The 21,766-nt window shown below is 42.4% G+C and overlaps 2 protein-coding genes across 3 annotated transcripts in view; one reads left to right on the top strand and one right to left on the bottom strand.

The window, feature by feature from the left end:
* Positions 1-96: 96 nt before the first annotated feature.
* On the top strand, positions 97-6,507 carry olfml2ba (olfactomedin-like 2Ba). Of its 2 annotated transcripts, none has more exons than XM_029499544.1 (8): positions 97-553; positions 719-911; positions 1,099-1,206; positions 1,832-1,963; positions 3,046-3,274; positions 3,513-4,493; positions 5,348-5,524; positions 5,624-6,507. In XM_029499544.1, exons 1-8 carry the CDS (start codon positions 225-227, stop codon positions 6,238-6,240), a joined length of 2,766 nt encoding a protein of 921 aa, XP_029355404.1. In that variant the 5' UTR covers positions 97-224; the 3' UTR covers positions 6,241-6,507. The 2 variants fall into 2 exon arrangements, with proteins under 2 accessions (XP_029355404.1, XP_029355405.1); XM_029499545.1 differs by having other exon boundaries at positions 277-553; positions 648-911.
* A 545-nt stretch (positions 6,508-7,052) lies between these two features.
* The window catches only part of atf6 (activating transcription factor 6), a 28,090-nt gene continuing 13,376 nt past the window's right edge, over positions 7,053-21,766 (bottom strand). The window contains exons 11-16 of the mRNA XM_029500693.1: positions 20,093-20,188; positions 19,895-19,997; positions 19,077-19,141; positions 18,076-18,187; positions 14,449-14,533; positions 7,053-8,876 (exon numbers count right to left, since the gene is read on the bottom strand). Of these exons, the coding sequence (XP_029356553.1) occupies positions 8,680-8,876; positions 14,449-14,533; positions 18,076-18,187; positions 19,077-19,141; positions 19,895-19,997; positions 20,093-20,188 (658 nt within the window). The 3' untranslated portion in view covers positions 7,053-8,679. The remainder of the gene's footprint in view (positions 8,877-14,448; positions 14,534-18,075; positions 18,188-19,076; positions 19,142-19,894; positions 19,998-20,092; positions 20,189-21,766) is intronic.

Genomic DNA, 21,766 nt, shown 5'->3' with positions numbered 1-21,766 from the left:
GAAACTGAAGCAGCACGGAAGACTCAAGTCTACGCGTAACAGGCTGCAACTTTGGATTTGAGCCGGAAATCTGATTTAGACCTGAAATATAAATCGAAGAGCTATATTTTTTCTGTTCGGTGCCGCTCCTGTTTATGTTAACTCTGTAGTCGGCCCGGCTCTGTGGAAGCAGCTCGGCTCAGCTCCTCCTCGTCGGGCTGCTCAGATCCGCCTCCTGCCAGCAGATGCCGGCTGCGCTCGAACACAGTGCGCCTCTCACACTGCGACCACCGACAAGATGCCGTCGGCGCCGTGAAGCCCAATCCCTCAGTCTGAGGCCTGGAGTTGTTGTAGGCCATGACAGTTTCTTCGCAGAGGAGCTGAGTGCTGAGCAGAAGTTCATCCTCCTCTGGCCGCTCCGAGCTTCAACATGCGCATCTTCGTCATCCTCATGTGCTGCTCGGTTTCCCTGCGGAGCCTGGGAGCAGACCCCGGCTCACAGCTGGAGCTCACCGCAGAGAGGAACGACACACTGCAGGAGGAGACGGATGTCCAGGAGAGCATCCTCTCCAAGGTAGGAGGACATTACATCTTCACACAATTCCTCTCATGGACATTTCATCATTTTGAGCGTGGTGGAAAACACATCCGTCCTCTTCTCTTTGTAGCTGCTGGGTGATTATGACAAAGTGAAAGCCCTCTCGGAAGGCTCTGACTGTCGGTGTAAATGTGTTGTCAGACCCCTGAGCAGGAGCGCCTGTCGGCGGATAGAAGAAGGGAGCGCCACCGCGCAGGACTTCTACACCGTGGAGACTATCACCTCCGGGCCGGAGTGCAAGTGCGCCTGCATCGCCCCTCCGTCGGCGGTCAACCCCTGTGAGGGAGAGTTCAGGCTGAAAAAACTTAGGGAGGCTGGAAAGGAGGATGTCAAGGTGAAGTGTCATCCTGTCCGTTTTTGTTCCCACACCAGGGACTTCAGCAGTCACTGCGCTTCCTCTGCCCGTCGATCACAGGAGGCCCCCACTTTTATTCATAAACACAAAACTCTGAGTTTGGGTGAGCCTTTTTTTTTTTTTTTAACTCATGCTCTGTTGTGTTGGATTTACCTGATCCCTTTAGCTGTCCACCATCCTTGAGCTGCTGGAGGGCTCCTTCTATGGCATGGACCTCCTGAAGCTGCACTCGGTCACCACCAAGCTGCTGGACCGTGTAGAGCACATAGAAAAGGTAAGACAGTTTTTATTGGCCCTTCCTGGACTGAGCTCAGGTCATTTCAGGGTCGTTGGGGTCAGGATCTGTCTGGAGTGAACACTTCTTAAAAACTGATGACCTGTTGTTATACCTTGTGTTTTTATTATTATTTTTTTTAAATGTCATCTCTATTTAAGTTAGTATATTTTCCTTTACATCGAGTGATCAGACCTCCTCAGATAGAGCTGCGCTCCAAATACTAACATGAATCAAACACGTACATCATGAAGTTGTCTTGCCCGAACATGTGCAACAAAGCAGAGAGTTGTGTACCCGCACAGAGAAGCATGCCATTACTAAAAAACACCGCCGTGGGTTTGTTGTCAGTCATTAAATTCAGGCACTAACGAGTAATCCTGATTGGAGCAACTTGATTTGACGGCTGAATTTGAATCAGTGGTTGGATTTTAACAAAAGGAGCTGTGGTCGGGGTAAATAAAGTGATATGGTGAATATAGTGAGAGAGGATGCTTGCACTTTTTTTTCTGGTTGATTGTCATTAGTTATATTTTTCCTCTTTAAAAAAAAAAACGGACTTTTCTCCCTCCTGGTTTATTAAACGCACGCGTCGCGTCTTGATTCGTCCGCGGCTGCGATGAAGGCGGTGTCTCTGAACAGCATCGCTGATGAGGTGAAGCCCCAGGAAAGCCCACCCACGCCTCCTCCGCACCGCCACCGGGACAACAAGAGGCTCAGTGAGGTCAAAGGAGCAGCCGTCTACCAGAACCCTGAGGTGAGCACGACGGGGTGGAGGGTGTTCATTTACTCTGCTGTGATCACTACTGTACTCATCACTCCACTGCAGCAATTGGTTATTAATTAAAGGCTGTTGGAAATGATTATGGTGCACATACTGTATACATACAGATCCTCAGAATACAGTTTTGTTGTAGTTTTTTGCAAATTCATATGGTTCATGAATCAAATTGGTCATATGAAGCTTATGTAGTAAATAAGGTGTGCTCCTATTGCATGTTACAGCTGGATTCACAACAAATCACCGTTTATGTTACTATAATGTAATATGTAAATGTAAAAATGCCATAAATTTTATATTCTCGCAGCTTATATTTTAAAAGCAGTTGCGGGTGCTGTGAGGGAATCGGTTGAATTTGGGAAAAGAACAAGTAGAAAAGCTGTGATTGGATTCACATGTTGCTGCTCAAGGTCGATAAAACATTATTAAGGATTGTTTTTTTTGTTTTGTTCTGTTTTTATTTTTATTTTTTCAAAACAAAAACAATGATGTGTTTTTTTCCACAAACTTCAGCATAAAAAGTCATCGTTTCCATGATTAAGGACCAAGTGTGTTTGAAAGTTGTTCAGCTAATGGTAAGCTTTGGCAGTCAGACTGGACACCAGCAGACCTCAGACCAGTAACCAAACTGCTGGGCACTGATCCATGTAACACTTTCGTATAAAATGAGTTTCCAGCAGTGTCCAGCAGTGTTTTGTGAACGCCTGCTTCTCATGCAATGGATCCATTAGATTAATATGTTTTGAAAGAGAATTTGTGAAGCATATATCAAAGTTATTGATAAAAGCTGTTTAAATGAGTGATTCTTAAAAAAAAAGGTTTTCTCTTTGGTATTCGGGTTTATTGCAGCTTTGGTGATGCATTGTAGCTTCTGTAAATATGGTGACCAAGTTAAAAAGAAAAGGAACCCTGCCAGAGGAAAGAGAAGTTTGTTTTATAGACATCTGATTATCTGACAGCTTGTCCGTGCAGTGAATAAATAATAATTGCAATTCAACCTCACGCAGGTTTTATGTTATCGTACATTTTTTTGGATGTGTTTATCTGCCCATTAACAGGGAAAGTATGAGGAGAAGTTTATTGGGGAAAATTCATCGTTCCTGCAGACAGATGGTTCCGCTCACACCACTGAGGTCAAACCTCAGGTGCCTACCAATAACGTGGCCAACAGGGAGGCTCCTCAGGCGCCAAAGACCGGACCTAATGGCATGATCATCAGAGGAATGACTTTTTATAAGTCTGAGCCAGATCCAATGGTGGCAGATGACGGGGAACCAGGGGAAAACTGTGAGTAGCAGCACTGCTCTGAGGGGTTTTAACAGGACTGCTCAGGTAGTCATCAACACAATAAGTCATTCAAGTTAAAAATTATACCCTTCTTTAATGTTTTGTGCACAATAACTCTAAGCCATAAAGAGTTTAATGGGTGTGGGGTGAAGTTAGAACCATCTGTGAGATGTTAGATTGGTTTAAAAAAAAAATAAATAAATAAATTGACGCAACATTTTCCTCCCTCTCTCTTCAGTTTTGGAGTATCATGGACTCAGCGGTGATGGCCCATTCTTCATCGAGGAGAATCTTCTTCAGCACAGGATCCCTCAGCCCAGAGCGGGTCCGAGATCTTTTCCGCCAAAGACAACAACTCTATTGCAAGGCTCCAAAGAGACCAGCCAGTCCAGCAAACCTGAAGAGCTCCCCTCAGAAACACTGGAAGGGTCCATCAGTGTCATTGAATCCTCATCATCTTATTCGGCTACAGATGCATGGAGGGACATATCCACAGGGAGAAGTGTTGGAATTGGACCGACCACTACCACGCAAAAAAACAGGACCGCAGACACTGCATCTCAGACCAAGTGGCCAATGACCTTAATGGATGAACCAGCTGGCACCTTGCCAAGCGTCACCACCAAGGAAACAACCAAAGCTACAATGAGCATAACCGACCCTCCTAAAATTACAGCCACAGAGACAATCCTCCCAACATTCAAAGCAAAAAATACACCAGCCACTATTATGGAAGCATCCACCTTGGAGCTGAAAGAGCAAATGCAAACCGTGCCCAGCAGCACTGCGGCCAATCCAAGCACGATGGCACCAAACCCGACCACAGAGGCGTTCACCTCCAGTCTCGCCCCGGCTTTGACCGTCACAGCCCAAGATGTGCCAACACAACCCACCACGGCTCCAACAACAGCTACCTCTGCACAGGCCGCTACCACACCTCCAGTGGAGGAAACCGAACCCACCTCCCTCTCAGCTTCAACGCCGCCTCCGACCACTATGGCTCCATCCACTTCTTTGCCTTTCACCACACCTGTGACTACCTCCTCCACAGCCACCTCCACCTCCACAACCACCACAACCACAACCACCACCACCACGACCACGACCAGGACAAGAAAGGCAGCTCACGTTAAACGAAAATATAGAATCAGCTGGGAGGAAGAGGAGAGGGTGGACGAACCAATGCATAGGCAGAAGGAATCCACTTTGAAGAAACCTGGTAAAAACTTTTATTATTTTTTAAATTAATTTAGAGAAAAGATCATCACACCATGGTTTTTATTATTTAATGGAAAAATTGCAAAGTATTTCATTTATTTTCATGCCCCTCAAACAGCCCTACAAACAGTCCAAGACTTGAAGTGCATTGAAACTAGACCTAAGAGCCTACAGCCACGCTTTTACCCTGAATACCACTGTAAGCAGGCTAACATGCTAATAATGGTAATGCACGCATGCTGACGATAAGACGGGCGTGTGTTTATTATGTTCCCTGTCTTAGTTTTAGTGCATCAGCAACAGGACGGATAATCCAAAGTGCGTCAGTTCTTCATGTCTTCCAGCTTCATCCTCTGGGGACCATGAATCCGAACACTTTTGTTGTTGTTTGTTGAATAGAAATACTTCAGTCTGGACCACAGAGCTGGGCCAATGACTGCAGGGGACAAACAGACTAAAGAGCACACAGACTGGCATTCACACTGAAGCAAAGTACTTCCAAGAGCTCCGCAGCAAACATGTGGCAAAAGTGGATCCTGCGATTTGGTCTACTCTGTTTGAAATACCAAATGGAAATGACTGACTGACTGACTGACTGATCGTGGCTTCACTCTTTTCATTGAAGAATATTTATTTATTCTCCTGTGAATTTCAAAGCGCTCAAAATCAGTGCTGAACAGTTTGTAGCAAATTCTTTTCCGTGATTCAAGCTGGTAGAAACAAAAAGCCTGTAATTATTTTCAGACTCTTAGAAACAGGTCTGGATGATGTTAAACTGCTTTTAAATTCTCACTCACAGCTCTCTGGATCTTCCTTTTTTTTGTTATTTATTTATTTATTTTTTTTAAACTTCAGGGGACTGTAAGGACACTTTGGCAACAATCTCTGAGCCAGTAACCCACAACACCTATGGCAGGAACGAAGGAGCATGGATGAAGGATCCAAAGTCTGACAATGACAAAATTTATGTCACAAACTTCTATTATGGAAACAATCTTCTGGAGTTTCGCAACCTGGAGGTTTTCAAAAAAGGTAAGAGCCATCAGTCTGAGCTTTTACTTGATGATTTGTTTGTTTTCTTGATGGCTCTGATAAACCGGATGAAAATTGCCAATTTTTTATCCTTTCTAGGCCGTTTTACCAACACCTATAAACTGCCTTACAACTGGATCGGCACAGGCCACGTGGTCTACGATGGGGCCTTCTACTACAACCGTGCCTTCTCTCGGGACATCATCAAGTTTGACCTGCGTCAGCGTTACGTCGCCTCGTGGACGATGCTCCACGACGCCCTGTTCGAAGAGTCGTCATCAGCGTGGGAGTGGCGAAGTCACACGGCCGTCGACTTCGCCGTGGACGAGAGCGGCCTCTGGATCATCTACCCGGCGCTGGACGACGAAGGCTTCTTACAGGAAGTGATTGTTCTGAGTCGACTCAACCCTTCAGACCTCAGCATGCAGAGGGAGACCACTTGGAGAACCGGACTCAGGAGGAACCGCTACGGGAACTGCTTCGTTGTGTGCGGCGTCCTTTACGCTGTCGACAGCAACGACCAAAGGGAGGCCAACCTGGAATATGCTTTTGACACGCACACAAACACTCAGATGATTCCCAGAATGCCGTTCACTAACAACTACACCTACACCACACAGATTGACTACAACCCTAAAGAGGGAGTGCTATATGCGTGGGACAACGGACACCAAGTCACATACAACATTAAGTTTGCTTATGTGGATCCTAAATAAGAGTCTGACTGTAGTTATTATAAAAGTTAATTCTATGGCTTGAATGGATTGTAGATCAGTCCACAGGGCCTTCAGAATGGAGACTAATGGGGCCTCATGTACATATCTGCTTCATCATATTGTGATTAAATTGGTCTGTTTCACCTGAAATAAGTAATAATAACTTTTGATTCCTCAGTCAACACATTAAGTTGTACTGTATATTTTGTAATGCTGTAAAAAAAAAAAAAATAATAAATGCCAAAAAAAAAAAAAAAAAAAAAAAAACAAAGAAAGAAAAAAGCCAGATGAGATAAATGAATGTAGAAATGTGTCAGAGAGTCATTGGTTTGGGTCAAAGCATTTTAGTAAAAAATTATTCATTCCTTCTCTTCGGTCAAATCCTGAAAATTTTGTGGACAAGTAAAATTTTTCTTTTATACAAACAAAAAAAAAAAAATGTTTTACGTTATTTTACATTTTTCTTTGCATCATATACCACAGGCGTTTTGTCTTGTGAAAGCACTTACTCCCTTCTTATCCGACTGCTTTGAGAAGACTGCAATAAAGTTTGGAAATACTAACAAAAATGTTGTCTTTGTTTGCCTCACCATCATTCATGTCAAAGCGGCTAATTATGTTAATTCAAGCGAGACTCAAGAAAACCAGGCAACAAAAGACAGAGTTGAAGTGTTGAAGCCTGTAATTTACAGTTTGAGCTAGAGGAAGAACATACACAGGAACAGTCAATCTATTGTACTTGCTGAACTGAAAAACATGAAAAAGAAAACTACGGATTTCCCCCAGTAACAAAAAGGACGCACAAACAGGTATAGTTAGAGAAAATCCAGTGTTTATTTTGGTTTATGCACAAAACAGAAAAAATAAAAATCCTCACAAGTTTTAAAATTGTTCTCTTGTCCCCAAATACCATTGGGATGCAGTGAAAACAATGTGGTGGATCAAATATATTTCAGAAAACCAAAAGGGGAAAAAAAAATTGCAAACACAGAAAGCCTTGGTTCAAACAAAACATTTTTTCCCTGTTTTCAGATGTCTTTCATGGGTATCTGTCAAAACGTAACCATCTGCACGATGATAAAGAATGTAAAAAGAGAAAGGAAAGCGTTTTGAGCCGTAGAAGTGCATTACTGACTGTAAGTTGCCGTAAGACTTATAGTCAGTAACACAAAGTTCAAGACAGATCAAAATAAGGCAGAAGTGAACTTCCCAGGTATAGTGCAAAAACGTACTAAAATCTTCAACGAAGACTCAAGTGAGCCAAATAAAAGTAGATTTTAACTCATGGACGGAGGAGTCAGGACTCAAACTACGTTTTTCTTTAGTGGTTATTTATGACTTCACCTGCAATATGAACATTTTCCACAACTTTTAAAGGATCTACATTTTATGTACATTTCCTCTCTACCACGACATATTACAGCTACCGTATGTCTTGAACTTTTTGGTAGCTGATTAGGATAAAAAATTTCCACCAAATAGAATCAGGGAAAAAAAAAGGATGTTTGAAGATTACAAAAGAACAAATTTCATCACTCAACTGAATTTTCCACCATTGTAAAACAACATGTAGAATATTGGAATTTTAAAACTTTAATTGAGGTGAAGCACAGAACAAAGATCACCCCTTAAAAAACCCCAAACAAAACTGAAAATCTTCATTGATACAATCCCAAGAACAGAGCATGAAAAAGGCCAAAAACAAAGTGGGGTAGCCTGTCAGCTCTCACAGATCGCCTGACTTCCTGAGTTTATTGAATGCCTCCTGTAACCGACTGATATCTCTTACTATAAACAAAAATTTAGAGTGCCAAAAAGGCTGAGACACTAAGTAAGAGACAACTACTGCGCTCATTATCGTGAGCTAGCTAAGATGCAGACACAGAGTTTGTTGTGCTTCCATTCAATGATATCACACATGTACTTTTCTGCCTGTAATTGAGGTTTGAAGCAGGCAATTCTTAGCTTGATATAATAACATAATTTGTTCTCAAAGGTCTGTCCTGAAATAAAGGGGGGAAAAGCAGCAGACTTGAAGAGGGCTGCTACGGGGTGGAAGTATTTGTGTTATGACGGGGTGACTCAGGGTTCAATGCTCTGCCCCCTGCTGCTAAGCAATTACCCTTATGTGGGGCGTCTGGGGTCACAGAGAGTCACTTTTTGCCACACAAGGAGTGCCAGTCTGCTTGGACCATATCACAGACACATCCGTCCTAATAGAAAACATGGCTGACTGGCGTCGACAACCTTCGTATTTTAACCACAGCGAGAGCACACTGAGCCACAGCTAAACCAGAAACATCCCTTCAGTGGGAGCGCACCAGCTTTAAAATATGATTTACAAACCCAAAAACACAACGTGAGCTGACACTTTCTCCCGTGTTAGCCTGCATGTGTTCTGTTGAGGGTTTATAAATAACGCTGGTGCTGACTGCGATCTTAAGCAGACCCCATCAGTACGCCCACAGGAGGCATGGCCTGGCTGTCACTCTGGGAGTGCTGATAATATGTGTCTGTGCGGTTGACCCGGAGCAAAGGTGGGATGTTGGAAGACCTGATGTGGAGGATCCTGGTGTCGGTTACCTCACAATCGATTTGCATCATCACTTCAAACTCCTTGTCCCCGATGACGCTGTCTGTCAGGGCGGGAAAAGAAAGGAGAGGGCTTGTTGGTTATGCTGCACTCATATAAATAAAAGAGGTTATTCCAGTTTCATTTGTGCTCCATCAATTATGGATGATGCTAAAGGCTTTAACACAACACAAAAACAGCACCTGGCAAAAATAAGTCCTCATCATCATTATTTTTTTGCTGCACTTGCTGCAGAGAGATGTGATAAGAGAGTATTTTGGGCGTATAAAGGAGTATTGTTTAAGGCAGTTAGTGTGTGTGTGTGTGTGTGTGTGTGTGTGTGTGTGTGTGTGGGTGGGTGGGGGGGCAAGTACAGGCAGAAGCTTGGTTACGGATACAATCCAGAGGTGAGTCACATGTTGGATTTCTGAACTGAGATAAACAAAACGGCTCTTAACTAAAGAAGCGCTAGCACGCTGGAGAGAAGAAGGGCTGGCGAAAGAGACAAAGAGACAGCGCCATCATTGTTGATGAGTCAGGATCCTTCAGACATCTTGTTGCGTTCAGAGAAAAGAGGAAACTCTGTTTAGTGATCCATGCTGATGAGTCAGACTGTTGTGTTTGAAGACAGTCCAGATGGTGTACAGTACCCAAATGAAAAGCACAAAGCTCGTCACTCTAAATTAAATTCGTCTTCGTTTCCAAGGTCATCCCGCGGTTTGACCTACAAACAGGCAATCACTGTGCTGGGGCTTTATCTTGGGAAATTCAAGTTTGGAAAAAGATATTGGCCTTGTGACAACTATATGGTCCGTGGTTTTTGGTCTCCCACAGCCTCACTCTGCTCGGCCTGCAGGAAGAACATCCCTTAAAGCAGAAACAAAGTCTTTGATATAAACAGTGTGCTAATGGATCCCTTGAGCATTTGCATTAAGTCAACTTTGAAAATTGTAGCTTCTTTTGTATGCCAGAGATAGCAACATTCCCCATGTGCAGCCCACAAGTCGGTTTTAGTGCACCGTTATATGAACCAGATACGGAGTTGTAGGCGTCTTTAAAATGCCTGAGAGCACTGGAAGTTGTTTAAAAGCTGCAGTCTTTTTTTTTCCAGAGACACCTGTGCAAGACATCAGCTTCATCTGCCTCTGCAGCATTTCCATAGGAGTGGACCTTGGAGGCAGGGAAAGTTTATCAGATTGTACGTTAGACTACACAACGGCTCCTCATGCAGCCGGGAAGGTTCCGCGGATGTTCATGTCATTAAGCAGTAAGTGGACAATACTCAGCGTGACTTCATCTGCTCCTCAGCTTCCTCCTTTGCATTTGCAGAGGAGCTGGAACTTTTCAGATGGCTTCAGTGTTTCAACAGAAAGCTCTGGCTATCATCCCCAGCGTTTGGTTTTAACTTTTTGTCACGCTATGCCCATCTTAAGTTGTGTCTCTGTCTGAAGCAGAACTGGAAAAGTTATTCTTGTGTATCTCCAAGCAATATGCAAATAATTATCAAGAGAGCAACAAAATTATTTGCTTTTAAAGAAAAGCATGCTGCAAAACAAAGTTAGGAGCAGCCGTGCTGGTTCCTGAGAGCACCATGGAGGTTTTCTGACTTTGGACTTACACCTTCCTTTACTGACTGTCAAGAATCACAAAAGAGACGGTGATTCATCTTACAACCCATATATCTTGTACTTAGCTCATAATTACTACGACCAACAGAGTCAAACACTCATCACTACAGTTGACCTGCCAGCTTAGAGGAAAGTTATCGTTACCTGATAAGTAGTCATCACATTACTTCCAGACAAAATTAGAGAGGAGCAGGTGGGAGGGTCCTTCCCCCTTACTAAAGACCAAACCAGAGATAAAGGGAAACCAAATATTGAACCTCACTGGATTCATTTAGTGAACTGGAGCTCGACTCCAAATGTTAACTTTGCAAGTCTGCTGAATATGTACAAAAGCAACTGCTGGCTATATAAACTTTATAACTATGTGTCAATGCTGCATTTGGAGCTTAAAAAAAAAAACAATCAAAACAAAAAAAAAAATAAATAAATAAATAAATAAAATTTTTAACAAGAGACTTCATGATCTGTTATCCCTTGATGAAATAGTTTTTCTACCCCATAGTTATATATAAGTGCACAACAATTACGAAATAAGTACACACTGGACTCCGGGCCATTATCCAAGACTTCAATTTAATATTCTTCACTGTTTACATCCATCTTTCACCAAATTACCAAACTGTCTAACTTCTCTTCAGCTAACTGCTTGAGGGCCCTGAACAGTGGAAGAGGAAGCACACAAACACAGCCACGAGGCTCCACTTCAAACAGCAGCTCTTTGAAGCTGCTGCCAAATCTACCGTCCTGCTCTGCGTGGGCTCCTTCCCCCTTCTACCGGTGCCATCTGGAGATGTTCCAGAAAGTTTCAGCGACAGAGTGAGCCGCTGTGTGCCGATAAAGGCCCAATGTCTGGCAAAGATGCATCTGAGGAAATCTGAGAGCAGCGTCTCTGGAGGATGGTGGCTGCCACAAAGAGTCTGAGGACACGCTCATTTGGGAAGTTTTTTTATCTTTAAATTAGAAAGCAAGCAATTTATCGAGAATAATGACAAAATCGCAAGACGTGATTTGGGTCAATGAAAATAAATTAGAGTAACAAGATCTCAATTGGACAAATTTATATAATTTGACAATCCAGTTTCATACATGAATGAGCAGGAACGGCTGCAATATATTGGTAAATACAAGACAACGTAAGTCAATGGAGAACAATAAATCTATTTTTACAATTAGAAAAATAGTCAAGAATCTCACCGGCAATAACAAAATTTAGAGATTAAAGGAGATTAGATCACCAGGAAACCAGCAAGGCTAATAACAAGCTTCAGATACAGAGATCAACTGGCTGAGGCAACACACCACCATTTTATTTGGGGTGTTTAAGAACGGCAAGGGTTAAACAGCTGAAAGTGCACATTATTCCAGAGGACTGGTGGGGATGCTCTGTTTAGATTAAAGGAGTAGGAAAATCTGATCCCCAACTCTTTCAGCTGTGTGGAGCTATACCTTGAACCCCCAGTGAAAGCTGCCTGTTCGAGACAGTGCACATGTACAGTTTCAGAGAAGTACAAATAGACTGCAGACCCGCGGCCCATCCACCTGTAAATGATGTCATCTGCAAAACATTCCTCTCCTCCAAACACATCGCTTCCACTTGATTGAGCTACTTTCAAACTCAAAGGATCATTAAATAAACGCACCATTCAGTCCTTATAAGGAGCCACAGCTCAGCCAGATATGTTTTTCGATGAGTATCAGGGAGGTCAAGGTCAAGTAACTTTAACAGAACCCCTGAACCGTGGACACGCAGTGAGAGAGAACCAGACGACGGCGTACATCAAAGTCTCTACCTTTCACGTTCGGTTATTGACCGAGACAAAACCAAGTGATCACTTCAGATTAGCAGTCTGTTCACCTCCTCCAGATGAAAACCATTTAGTGACTGCAGAAGGGAGGCATTCCTAAAGGACTGCAGCAAGAAGGAAGCTGGAAAGAATTATCCTCCACCATGGAGCGTGTTTCTGCTTTGCTAAGGGTTTCACTTATCGCTCCAAATGAGCACATTTGCATTTAATCACTTCAGTTTCACGTAGAGACAATGCACATCTAACATGCTACTTGGAGGATGGCATGTGTGTGACACATGGGGTTAAACATGTCCCAATTTTCTGCTAAGATTCACCACCATCCTATTTCAGCCCCTATTGGCTTGGCTCTCTGCTCCAGTCCTCCCTTGTTGGGTCAATGAGGATCCACCCAGAGGAGCCGATGTGGCATCTGAAACGAAAGCTACTGAACGCACATCTGTGCTAAAACAAAACTGGTGTCAGCTCTTTCTCTAAGAAACACAACATGATTTAGCCAAAATAATAGATGCAAATAGGCTAACGGTTGAAACAAGCAGAAAAAGACTGGAGGTACAAACACAAAAGAATTAAATGTTTCGAAACTGTGGCCGACGGCACATCAATGACAGACCGTGCAGATCGAAGACGTCTTTCTTGAGATTCTTTCCAGACCCGATATCGTTCCCTGAATGCCACCTTTGTTTAGCCATTTCAACAATTAGCTGAAAGGCAGATCTTGGATTTCACTATTTGCTGCGATTTCAATGGGCCATCTGACCGGCACAGACCTTAACATTCCTCCCTGACAAGACCAACCAAGAACAATGTTTACCTTCATCAATCTTCATCTGTAACACTTCCCACCCTCCCCTTCAACAGCGAGAGAGAGAAAAAAAAGGTTATTAGCCAAGAGCCATGTCTTCCATGCTGAGTAAGAGGCTCAGATTCCCCTGATTCATTTCACTCGAGAGCTGGTTGAAACCCTAATCAAATCTGTTTGCTGGTGCTTTGCCAGTGAGACGGAGGAGATATCAGAGGAGCAAAAGGGTTTCTGGTTAAAAAATGCCAACGAAAACAGGATGTCTTCCTAAATGCTCACACCCAATCTGCATAAATGGTTCCCGTTGGGTAGGTTTCCTTTCAGTTCACTGTCTTGCTGCAGGCACTGTGAAAAATCAAGCCACCTGATAATTAAGTGCAGCATTTGGACATGTAAGACCTCTTTCCACTGAAACCTCTGCTGGCCTGACTCTGAAATGCTGCATTGATAGCCCTGCAGAATTTCAGGGCTCTGGAGGGAAAGTTATGATGAGCTCACTCAAATCAGGAACATGTGTACACCTTAATGATTCATAGAAAATAATTTGGCAATAAAAGCACCAATGCTAGTACACGCTTCCAGCCGAGCAAGTGCTCAGACACAGACCAATACATCATGTGCAAGTTGAAATATTTTGACTTGTTTTTGAGGGCAGTTGGTCAAATAAACGAGTGATTGCATCTCAAATGGGCTGTTTTAACCCCCAGCCCCGCCAAAGGACCCTGTGATTACCACCCACACTGAAAAGCTGTGCACAGCACTTATGCTCTTTAACAGAAAATGTAGCAACCTAGCAACCACACTCTGAAGGACGTGTTGCATTTTTGAAGGGAATCTGACAGGCTGCTATTTTTGGCAACAATGCCACAAATGCGCTCAAACCAGAGTGCTTATATTTTCTGCCTTTTAGGTAACAGGTGCGCGAAAGCTGCACAAACTATTGCTTCTTTTGCCTGTAAGTGGCAGTGTTTAGACTGAACCACTAGGTGTTTTTAGGTGCTTTGTTTTTAATGTATGTTTCTGTCAGCATTGTTAAATAAAGCAGATATAGTTTGAGGATGAAGGACATAACAGACACCAAAAAGGGCTCAGAGGGATTGAAAGAGTAAACATCATCATGATGCCAAAGAAAATCTAAGAAGAGCATTTAAGTTGAAGGGGCAACTTGAAGTGTAGTTCCAGAGAGGTAGACTCTTAAAAACAAAATCCCATTTAAGAAAAAAAAGAAGCATCAGTATAACCTTAATAGGTTGAAACAGCAAAAGTGCTCTATTTTGGTCTTAGAGGTTTTTCCTTACAAGTGTCTTCGGTCATGAGTATTGCATTTTTGCGGGGAAACGTATTTCTGAATCCACAGCCAGCTTACTTTTCACCCCCCCGCTCCCGTACTGCAACACTTACCGTTTATGTTCATGGCTGGCAACACCACAGACATCTTGGGTCGACTGCCTTTGTTGTGGTTGGTAGCAGGAAGAAGAAGATGATCCTAAGAGCAAACAAGAGAAGGTCATCAGGAGGAAAATATAACTTTAATGGAAGCAAATTAAATGGTAGGCTACTACTTAAGAGTAGACCTAATGACGAGTCTTTAATAACAGTTTATCAGTGGTTCAAGAGTCAACTGGGAAGGTAAAAGATCAGAGCACTCTCATCACAAAACAGGCCTCCAGTGCCTTCACCCTGGGACATTGGTGCCTGAGATAAAAACAGCATTCACCAGCAAAGTACTTCGCCCACAGGCACTATTAAATGGCTTTTGTGCAACTAATTTGACAGGAATAGGAAAAGTTTTACTCCAAACGTGTCCTTTTGGAGGACTACAGTTGGAGGGGCAAAAACACGTGGTCCTCATACACACACAGTAAGGTTGGCATTGATCTGTAGCTTCAATCACAGCCTCAAAAAATATGCCTTTAACGATTTCACTGCAGCAATAATTTAGTTTAGTGAAGTGCAGTAAGGAATGCATCTGCTGCACGTATCAAGGCAACACAAGAGGTGTACAAAAGTAGTAAAGCAAAGCATTTTTTGGGCATATGGTCTGCACAAACAATGAATGAACCCAGCATGAAGATGTTTGTGCTGAAAAATCACTGGATAAATCAAGTTTGTAACTTCAGACAAGGGCCTAATGGAACATCAAAAGGAAAAAGTCTGACTGAAATGTTAAAAGGGTTACTTAAGGGCTTTACTCAGTTGCTGCTATTTCGGACAAAAAGCACCTGTTTGAGGCAAAGAAACTGAGACAGGTAACTTCCTCGGCTTGGACTCGGTCATCTCCACAAATGGAGCTTTCTGTGGCTTTCCAACTACCAAGAGACCATTTGAAAACTGGTTAACTGTATCACACATCTTAACAGCCCTCATTTTTCATTTCACCCAAACGCTGGGTTGGGTGAAATGAAAAATGAGGGCTGTTGAAGATGGTGACAGGCATGAGTCCGGGCTGAGTTTCAGAAAACAGATGAGAGTGAGACAATAGGATGGAACAATGACTTTGGATACAGGGTTGCCAATCCCGCAAAGACGTGTGCAATAGGAATGGCACTCTGAATATTACTGGCACTGTGAGGCATCAGATATGAGCTATACACCTCCAAAGGTAGCATTATTATACCACCAGTGAATGAGTGTGTGTGTGTTGACTGTGCCTGTAGAGTGGGAGGTGGTAGGAAAAGCAGACGTGCTTGTCAAACTCACACAACAGCTGTCGCTGCCATGACAACAAGCGTATTTTTCCCTGATCCTTATTGGACACGGGCCACAGTGAAAGGAACCAGTATTTCCACCACCACACCTCAACGCACACTTACATAAAGCCACAGGTGCTAAAATAGCACAAGAAATGAAGCAAGACTGCAAAATGACAGTAGACTAAGTGCAGTCCCAGTTTTCCATCACCTCAGCTCATTTCACACATAAACAAAGCCACAGGTGGTAATGCATTCACTGAGGGTTCATAGTAGCCTTGACCTAAGCGTGACCATGACTAAGTATGCAACATACTATAGCGAGTGACCTCAACCACTGGCCAGAGCAAAACAGGTCATCATGAACTACTTAAAAAGATATTTGCCTGAAGGGATAAAACTGTAAAATTGTAGTGATTGGCTTTAAAATCAAAATAAATTCAAAATTTCATTCAGAGCTTTGGCAGTCACGTAATAACATCCAGGCATTCACGCCCTGAAACCCAGGAAACGAAACAAAAGCAAATAAAGCAAATGAGAAAAGATAATAAAAGTCTAAATAAATTACTAAAAAACAGTATTGTAATCTGTGCTGTTTACATGGACCATGACTTTAGTTGCGTTATTGTCTGACTCAATTATCTTTGCAATCTAACCTGCTAACTAACAACAGGATGACTTAAATTCTACAGTTTGTAAAAATTACATACAAAAAGAAAAAAAAAGGAAGAAAAATTCTTTCATCTTCATAGAGCTGACATAATTTATTGGTTTATTAACTAAAGCGGGCAGCACAGCGGCATATTGGTTAGTGCTGCTGCCCCGCAATAAGAAGGTCACAGGTTTGGTTCCTGTGCTCCCCGTGCCTGCATGGTCCTCCGTCCAAACCGTCCAAAGATTTGTCTGTATGTCTGAGTGTGACTGTTTGTTGGTCTCTGTGTGTCGGCCCTGCGATAGAATGGCGACCTGTCTAGGGTGACCCCGCCCTCACCCAGAGTGAGCTGGGATTGGCTCCAGCAGCCCCCGTGACCCAGAAATGGATACGTGGTACAAGATGAATGAATCAACTAAATAAAATTATCAGCCAAAATCTGTGGTTGTAATTTCTCTACTGATTTAAGCTTCCTGTGTTTTATTCATATTAATTGATGTAATTTCAAGATTTTTGTTTTGGGATTTTTTCAGTTTTTCAATTTACAGACCAAATGGGTTTTAATTAGTCAAGAAAATCATCAAGTGTAGTTTTTCACTTTTTGTCAACAGGTTGACAAAAAGTGAAAAACTACTTGACTGCTTGACTCTTGTAAAGGATTTTGGATTCGAAGATCCAAAGTTTAAAATCAACCAATCCTCACAGCTGCTCCAAACAACACAACACAAAGCTGCTAGAAGCTGAAGGATTGCCACTTGACTCTCGGATCGGCTACAAAATTGTTCCCATTGTCCCTGGTGTCACCATGCCAACTCAGAAATGGACCTTTGTCACTTGCATGGAGGCAAGAGGTCTTGATCTTTGACCACATGACTAAAAAACGCCACCGCACTGAGTAATCCCGAGGATTTAAAGGCTTTAACATCGCCCTTATTGTCCAGAAATACTGAATGTGATGTGAAATGGACAAAATGGATTTTTGGTGAGATAACACAGCTTTGTATGTTATCAGGAATGAATTGCCTACAGAATACGGGCTGCTTGTTAGGTTATACTTTTTGGACAACTTTGGAGGAATGTGTCTTTTGGCATAGTTCGGAGTCAACAGACGGACCAGCAAATTCTTTCAAGAAGGGAAAAACATGCTGTATTAGATAAAAATCAAGTTTCTCCTAGAAAAGTGGCTTTCTTTTCATTTGGTCAGCACATAAGAAAGAAGGATCATAAGAGCTCTAGATTTTTATTTTTTTTTAAGGAAAATATTTACAGGAAACAAACCCGTACTAATCCAATGCCTTTCAGATTATGATGTCTGGGAATTAATTATATCAAGAAAGAAAATTTAAAACAGGTTGAATGAAGACCTGAAAGATTAAAAATGACAAATGGTCACGCCTGAAAATTGAAAACATAGTCTTGATGATTGCAAATTGGACTGGAAAGCGGCCGTTACACCCTTCGGCACCTCTCAAATCAACCCACCCTGTTGAAAAAAAGACCCTTTGTATATAATATAAGATTCATAGGTTACTGCATCTATAATTAATTCGTCACTTTTTACGATTGTGGGTAAAGGAAAACTCTGACTGACAAGAATGGAATGAGAGAGAGACAGATTTTGCCTGGAGATCGGTGCCTATTTCTCCTCATCAATCAGTGTAGCACCCAAGGCAGATTTAAGCTTACCCTGCGGAACGAGACCACGTAGAAAGTATCGCTGCGACGGTTGAGCTCATCAAAGAAGTCACTGTAGGAGTGATGAGGTGCGTAGTACACCTGCAGCTCACTGCCAGGGTTCCTGCCGGGCGATTGAAGAGTTAAGAGATAAACATAGATAAATATAAGAAAAGGAATTTTTTCACAGATTTCTAGTAACACAAAAGAATCATTTGCCATGTCTGACTTGGGGCAGACTTTAGCTGTGGTTGGGTTTGTATAAATGGTTCAGAACATGACACAGAGGATCACAGATATGAGGATAAAACCAAAATTGCATTATGCTTGACATTTAAGCTTCCTGTGTGTGTATACATATATATATATTTTCCACTCTGGAAAACCTCTGGCCCCATGGAGGTCAGTTGTTGAAGGCTTTTTTTTTAATGCTTCATGGCTGGACTTGCCAAACAAAAAAAATAAAAAAGGGGGGGGGTAAGGGGGGTAGGTGGCACAAAAAAAGAAAATCTACTGACTCCATCTGTCTGATCTAAACCGCACAACATAATCCAGCAGAAAAGGTTCTGACTGCCATTCTTGAAAAAACAATCTTTCAAAAAACAAGGTATCATAAATCAGTCCCATTGTAAAAACCAAAAAGTGGCCAAAACCCCGCTGTAGTCAAATACAATTCTGAAACAGTTACTGTAAACATATACCAGTTTATTTTGTCTGCTATTGCTTTACATAATGGACATAATGGACTACAGTCATCTACTGCTGCGGATCTGGCTGACAATAAACACTCCAGTCTGCAACTCAGGTTTCCACTCACCGTTTTAGTTTACCACACAGTGGTGGCGTACCACACAAGAAGTAGTTGCTGAGAATTTTAGAGAATGAGTTACCTGTTTTACAGTCCAAAACTGCACAATTAAAACTATTTAAAACTGAATGAGAAAAGTTTAAAGCTGAGATATTATCAAGTGTTTGAATCTGAAATTAGTGCTCTGTAAAAAGCCTTCACTCACTTTTCCTCAGTAGAATCTGTGTACTGGACGGTTACAATCTGGGCAGCCTCCTTGTTCTGTGTTTTCTGCGAGGGTGAAAAAGGAGAGAGAATGAACTGTAATCGCTTTATAATCACATCAACTAACCATTAGAAGGAGAGAAGGATAAAATGTTGGCAACACTCTGAAATACATAAACACAGACTCCATTCCACCATCATATCAAAACAACCGGACATCAACACACACAGTCCAGTCCAGAGGTCAGAAATTATTAGGATTAACCTTTTCCCTTTAACGTCCAGGCAACAGTTGACCACAAGTGTAGTGCCCTCTAAACAAGGGCGAGACAATCAACCAAACAAGCAGAAATGCAGCTTAAATGTTATTAATTTATCAAATGCTCCGTGTCATATTGAAATAGGTTTAAGTGTGTGTTTGTAATGCTAAAAAGTATTCAAAAAGAAAGAAAATAAACACATAAAGAAAGGTTTCTTTATAGTAAAATGAAGAATGGTTATACATGAGCCAGGCAGCAACTTGGTAGAGCGGACTTATTGTGACGGAATTTGGAGGAAAAAAAAAATTATGGAAAAAAGGAGCAGGGGGCACTAATCCTACAAGCTCCCCTCTAAGTGTTATGTTTACTTTCTCAAGGCTGCCGGATTAAACACGGCCCAATAAAGAGAAATGAGAGGCAGAGAAAGGGAAGGTGTGAGAGGAGGCGAATCAGCGATGAAAGTGAATACGTTCTTTGCCAAAAAACTCCATTTACACTGAAAGTAAAGATTTGCTTTGTAAGATTTAATGCCAACACTGAACCGGCTGCTGTGACTCACCAGAATGGTCCTGGTGGGCTTGGGGTTGCTGTTAGTCGTGCGCCTGGATTTGGTCTGCTGCACTTCATGTCTGTGGACCCAGCCCCTCAACTCATGGGCCAACCTGCCATTCAAAGATAACATAGTGAGGGGGGGAGTTGCAGATTTTGTGAAAAGAGTAAAAATAAATTAATTAATGTAAGAGAGTTCAAAGCTTACTCAATGCACTTGGTCCTGTTAACAGGAGGCTGGCAGGGGGGAGGAGGTCTGAGGAAGATTGGATCCTTCACCACCATCAGGGCCCTATCCTCAGAACTAACACAGAGCAAAACCAGAATTACTGCCTTGAGATCATTTGCCTCCACCGACCAGTCAAGCTGCGGGAAATATAGTCGCAATCTCCCCTTCTGTCCAATGAGTTATGAGTCTGAGGTGTTTTTGCAGTAACATTGTGATGTTACTGTGAAGTGACCACATTTGGATTTAAAATGTACTCATTGCATCATAATTAGCGTATGACGCTCTTAGGTCATAGTTCATCCTTGAGTCCTGAGAAATGTTTTTATCAAATTTTTCAAAAATTCCCTCATGGCCTTATTGAGCTATGTTCACAAAAAGCATACTAATGAACACAGAGGGAGTTCAAACACTGTAAAACAGAGACAGCAAAGATAAATTTACAAGACTCATTGGATGCTTTAACAACCAGTGTAGCAATTTCAAAATACAACCGACTGAAAAAAAAAAAACAAACAAAAAAAAAAAAAAACAACATAAAAATATTTTCCACATGATGCGAATATGCTTTGAATGCAAATTGAGGTGAAACATAGAAGATTGAATTTGAATTGCAAAATGCCACCATGAAGAAGCAAGCGTAGCTTCAATACGTTTGTGGGGCTGGATAATATTTCTGTTAAATTTTTATTGGTCGCTCATGAGTCTTACTTTTACTTGGCATGTGCAGAAGTGGCAGAGCTTTTCTCTCTCTCTCTGATATGGTATTATAAACACGCTTCAAAGAGCTGAGCAGCACCACCCAGTCTGATTACGGACATGGAGAGCACAAAAGCCTTAGTTGTCACCATAACTTGGGTCTATATCCATTTGGATTATAGAAACACGGCATGACGTTTCTCAGACGTTAGTGTGACTTGTGAATGATTACGTTGCTTGAAGTGCTGATCTAGACTGTCCACAGTCTCTGCCCACCTGCAGGGGGCTTGTTAAGAAAAACGTCTGCCACCGATGTAATCCCTCCCCTGGGCGTCCCTGATTTGAGCCAAAACATCGACTACGCCTCGTGTTCCAGACTGTAAGTGTCCTGGAAATGGTTCTGCCAAGCAACATGTCAGACCACAGAGGCCTGATCATAGCTCTAACCAAGAGGCCCATATTAACCTATCTACGCATGTACCTTCCTGTTCATTAAGACCCCGAGATTAGGTTGCACCCCCCCCCAAAATCATGATCCTCCTCCTCTACCATGTTTGGCGCTGTCACCCCTTTTGTGAAAGTTAATGTGTTCCTTCCTGCGTGCAATCCTTTAATGCCGCCGGGAAACCTGATACTACAAATGAATGGTTTGCATTAACATGTGACGTACCCTACACAGAGAATCTGACACAACCCAGGCTAGCCATGCCATGCAGACATCAGGCGCTCTGACCACCTAGCAAAACATCTTTTTCAGGACATGGGGGTGCAGGCAACTTACCTAACAACAATGTTATTTATGCAATTTACAAATGACTGCTGGGCCTCCAGTGGATTCAAAAAAAAAAGAAAGCAAAACATATAACCCTTTAGAAAAACAAGCTGTTACTAGCAATATAAAGCTGGATGTCAAACAAGGCCTGACCCCAATTTCCCACCTTGTTACTCAAAGCACAA

Source organism: Echeneis naucrates, chromosome 4 (assembly GCF_900963305.1).
Source record: "Echeneis naucrates chromosome 4, fEcheNa1.1, whole genome shotgun sequence".
In the NCBI taxonomy this organism is placed as follows: Eukaryota; Metazoa; Chordata; class Actinopteri; order Carangiformes; family Echeneidae; genus Echeneis; species Echeneis naucrates.
Note: the sequence above shows the minus strand (reverse complement) of the source record. Positions and strands in the feature narration are given on the sequence as shown.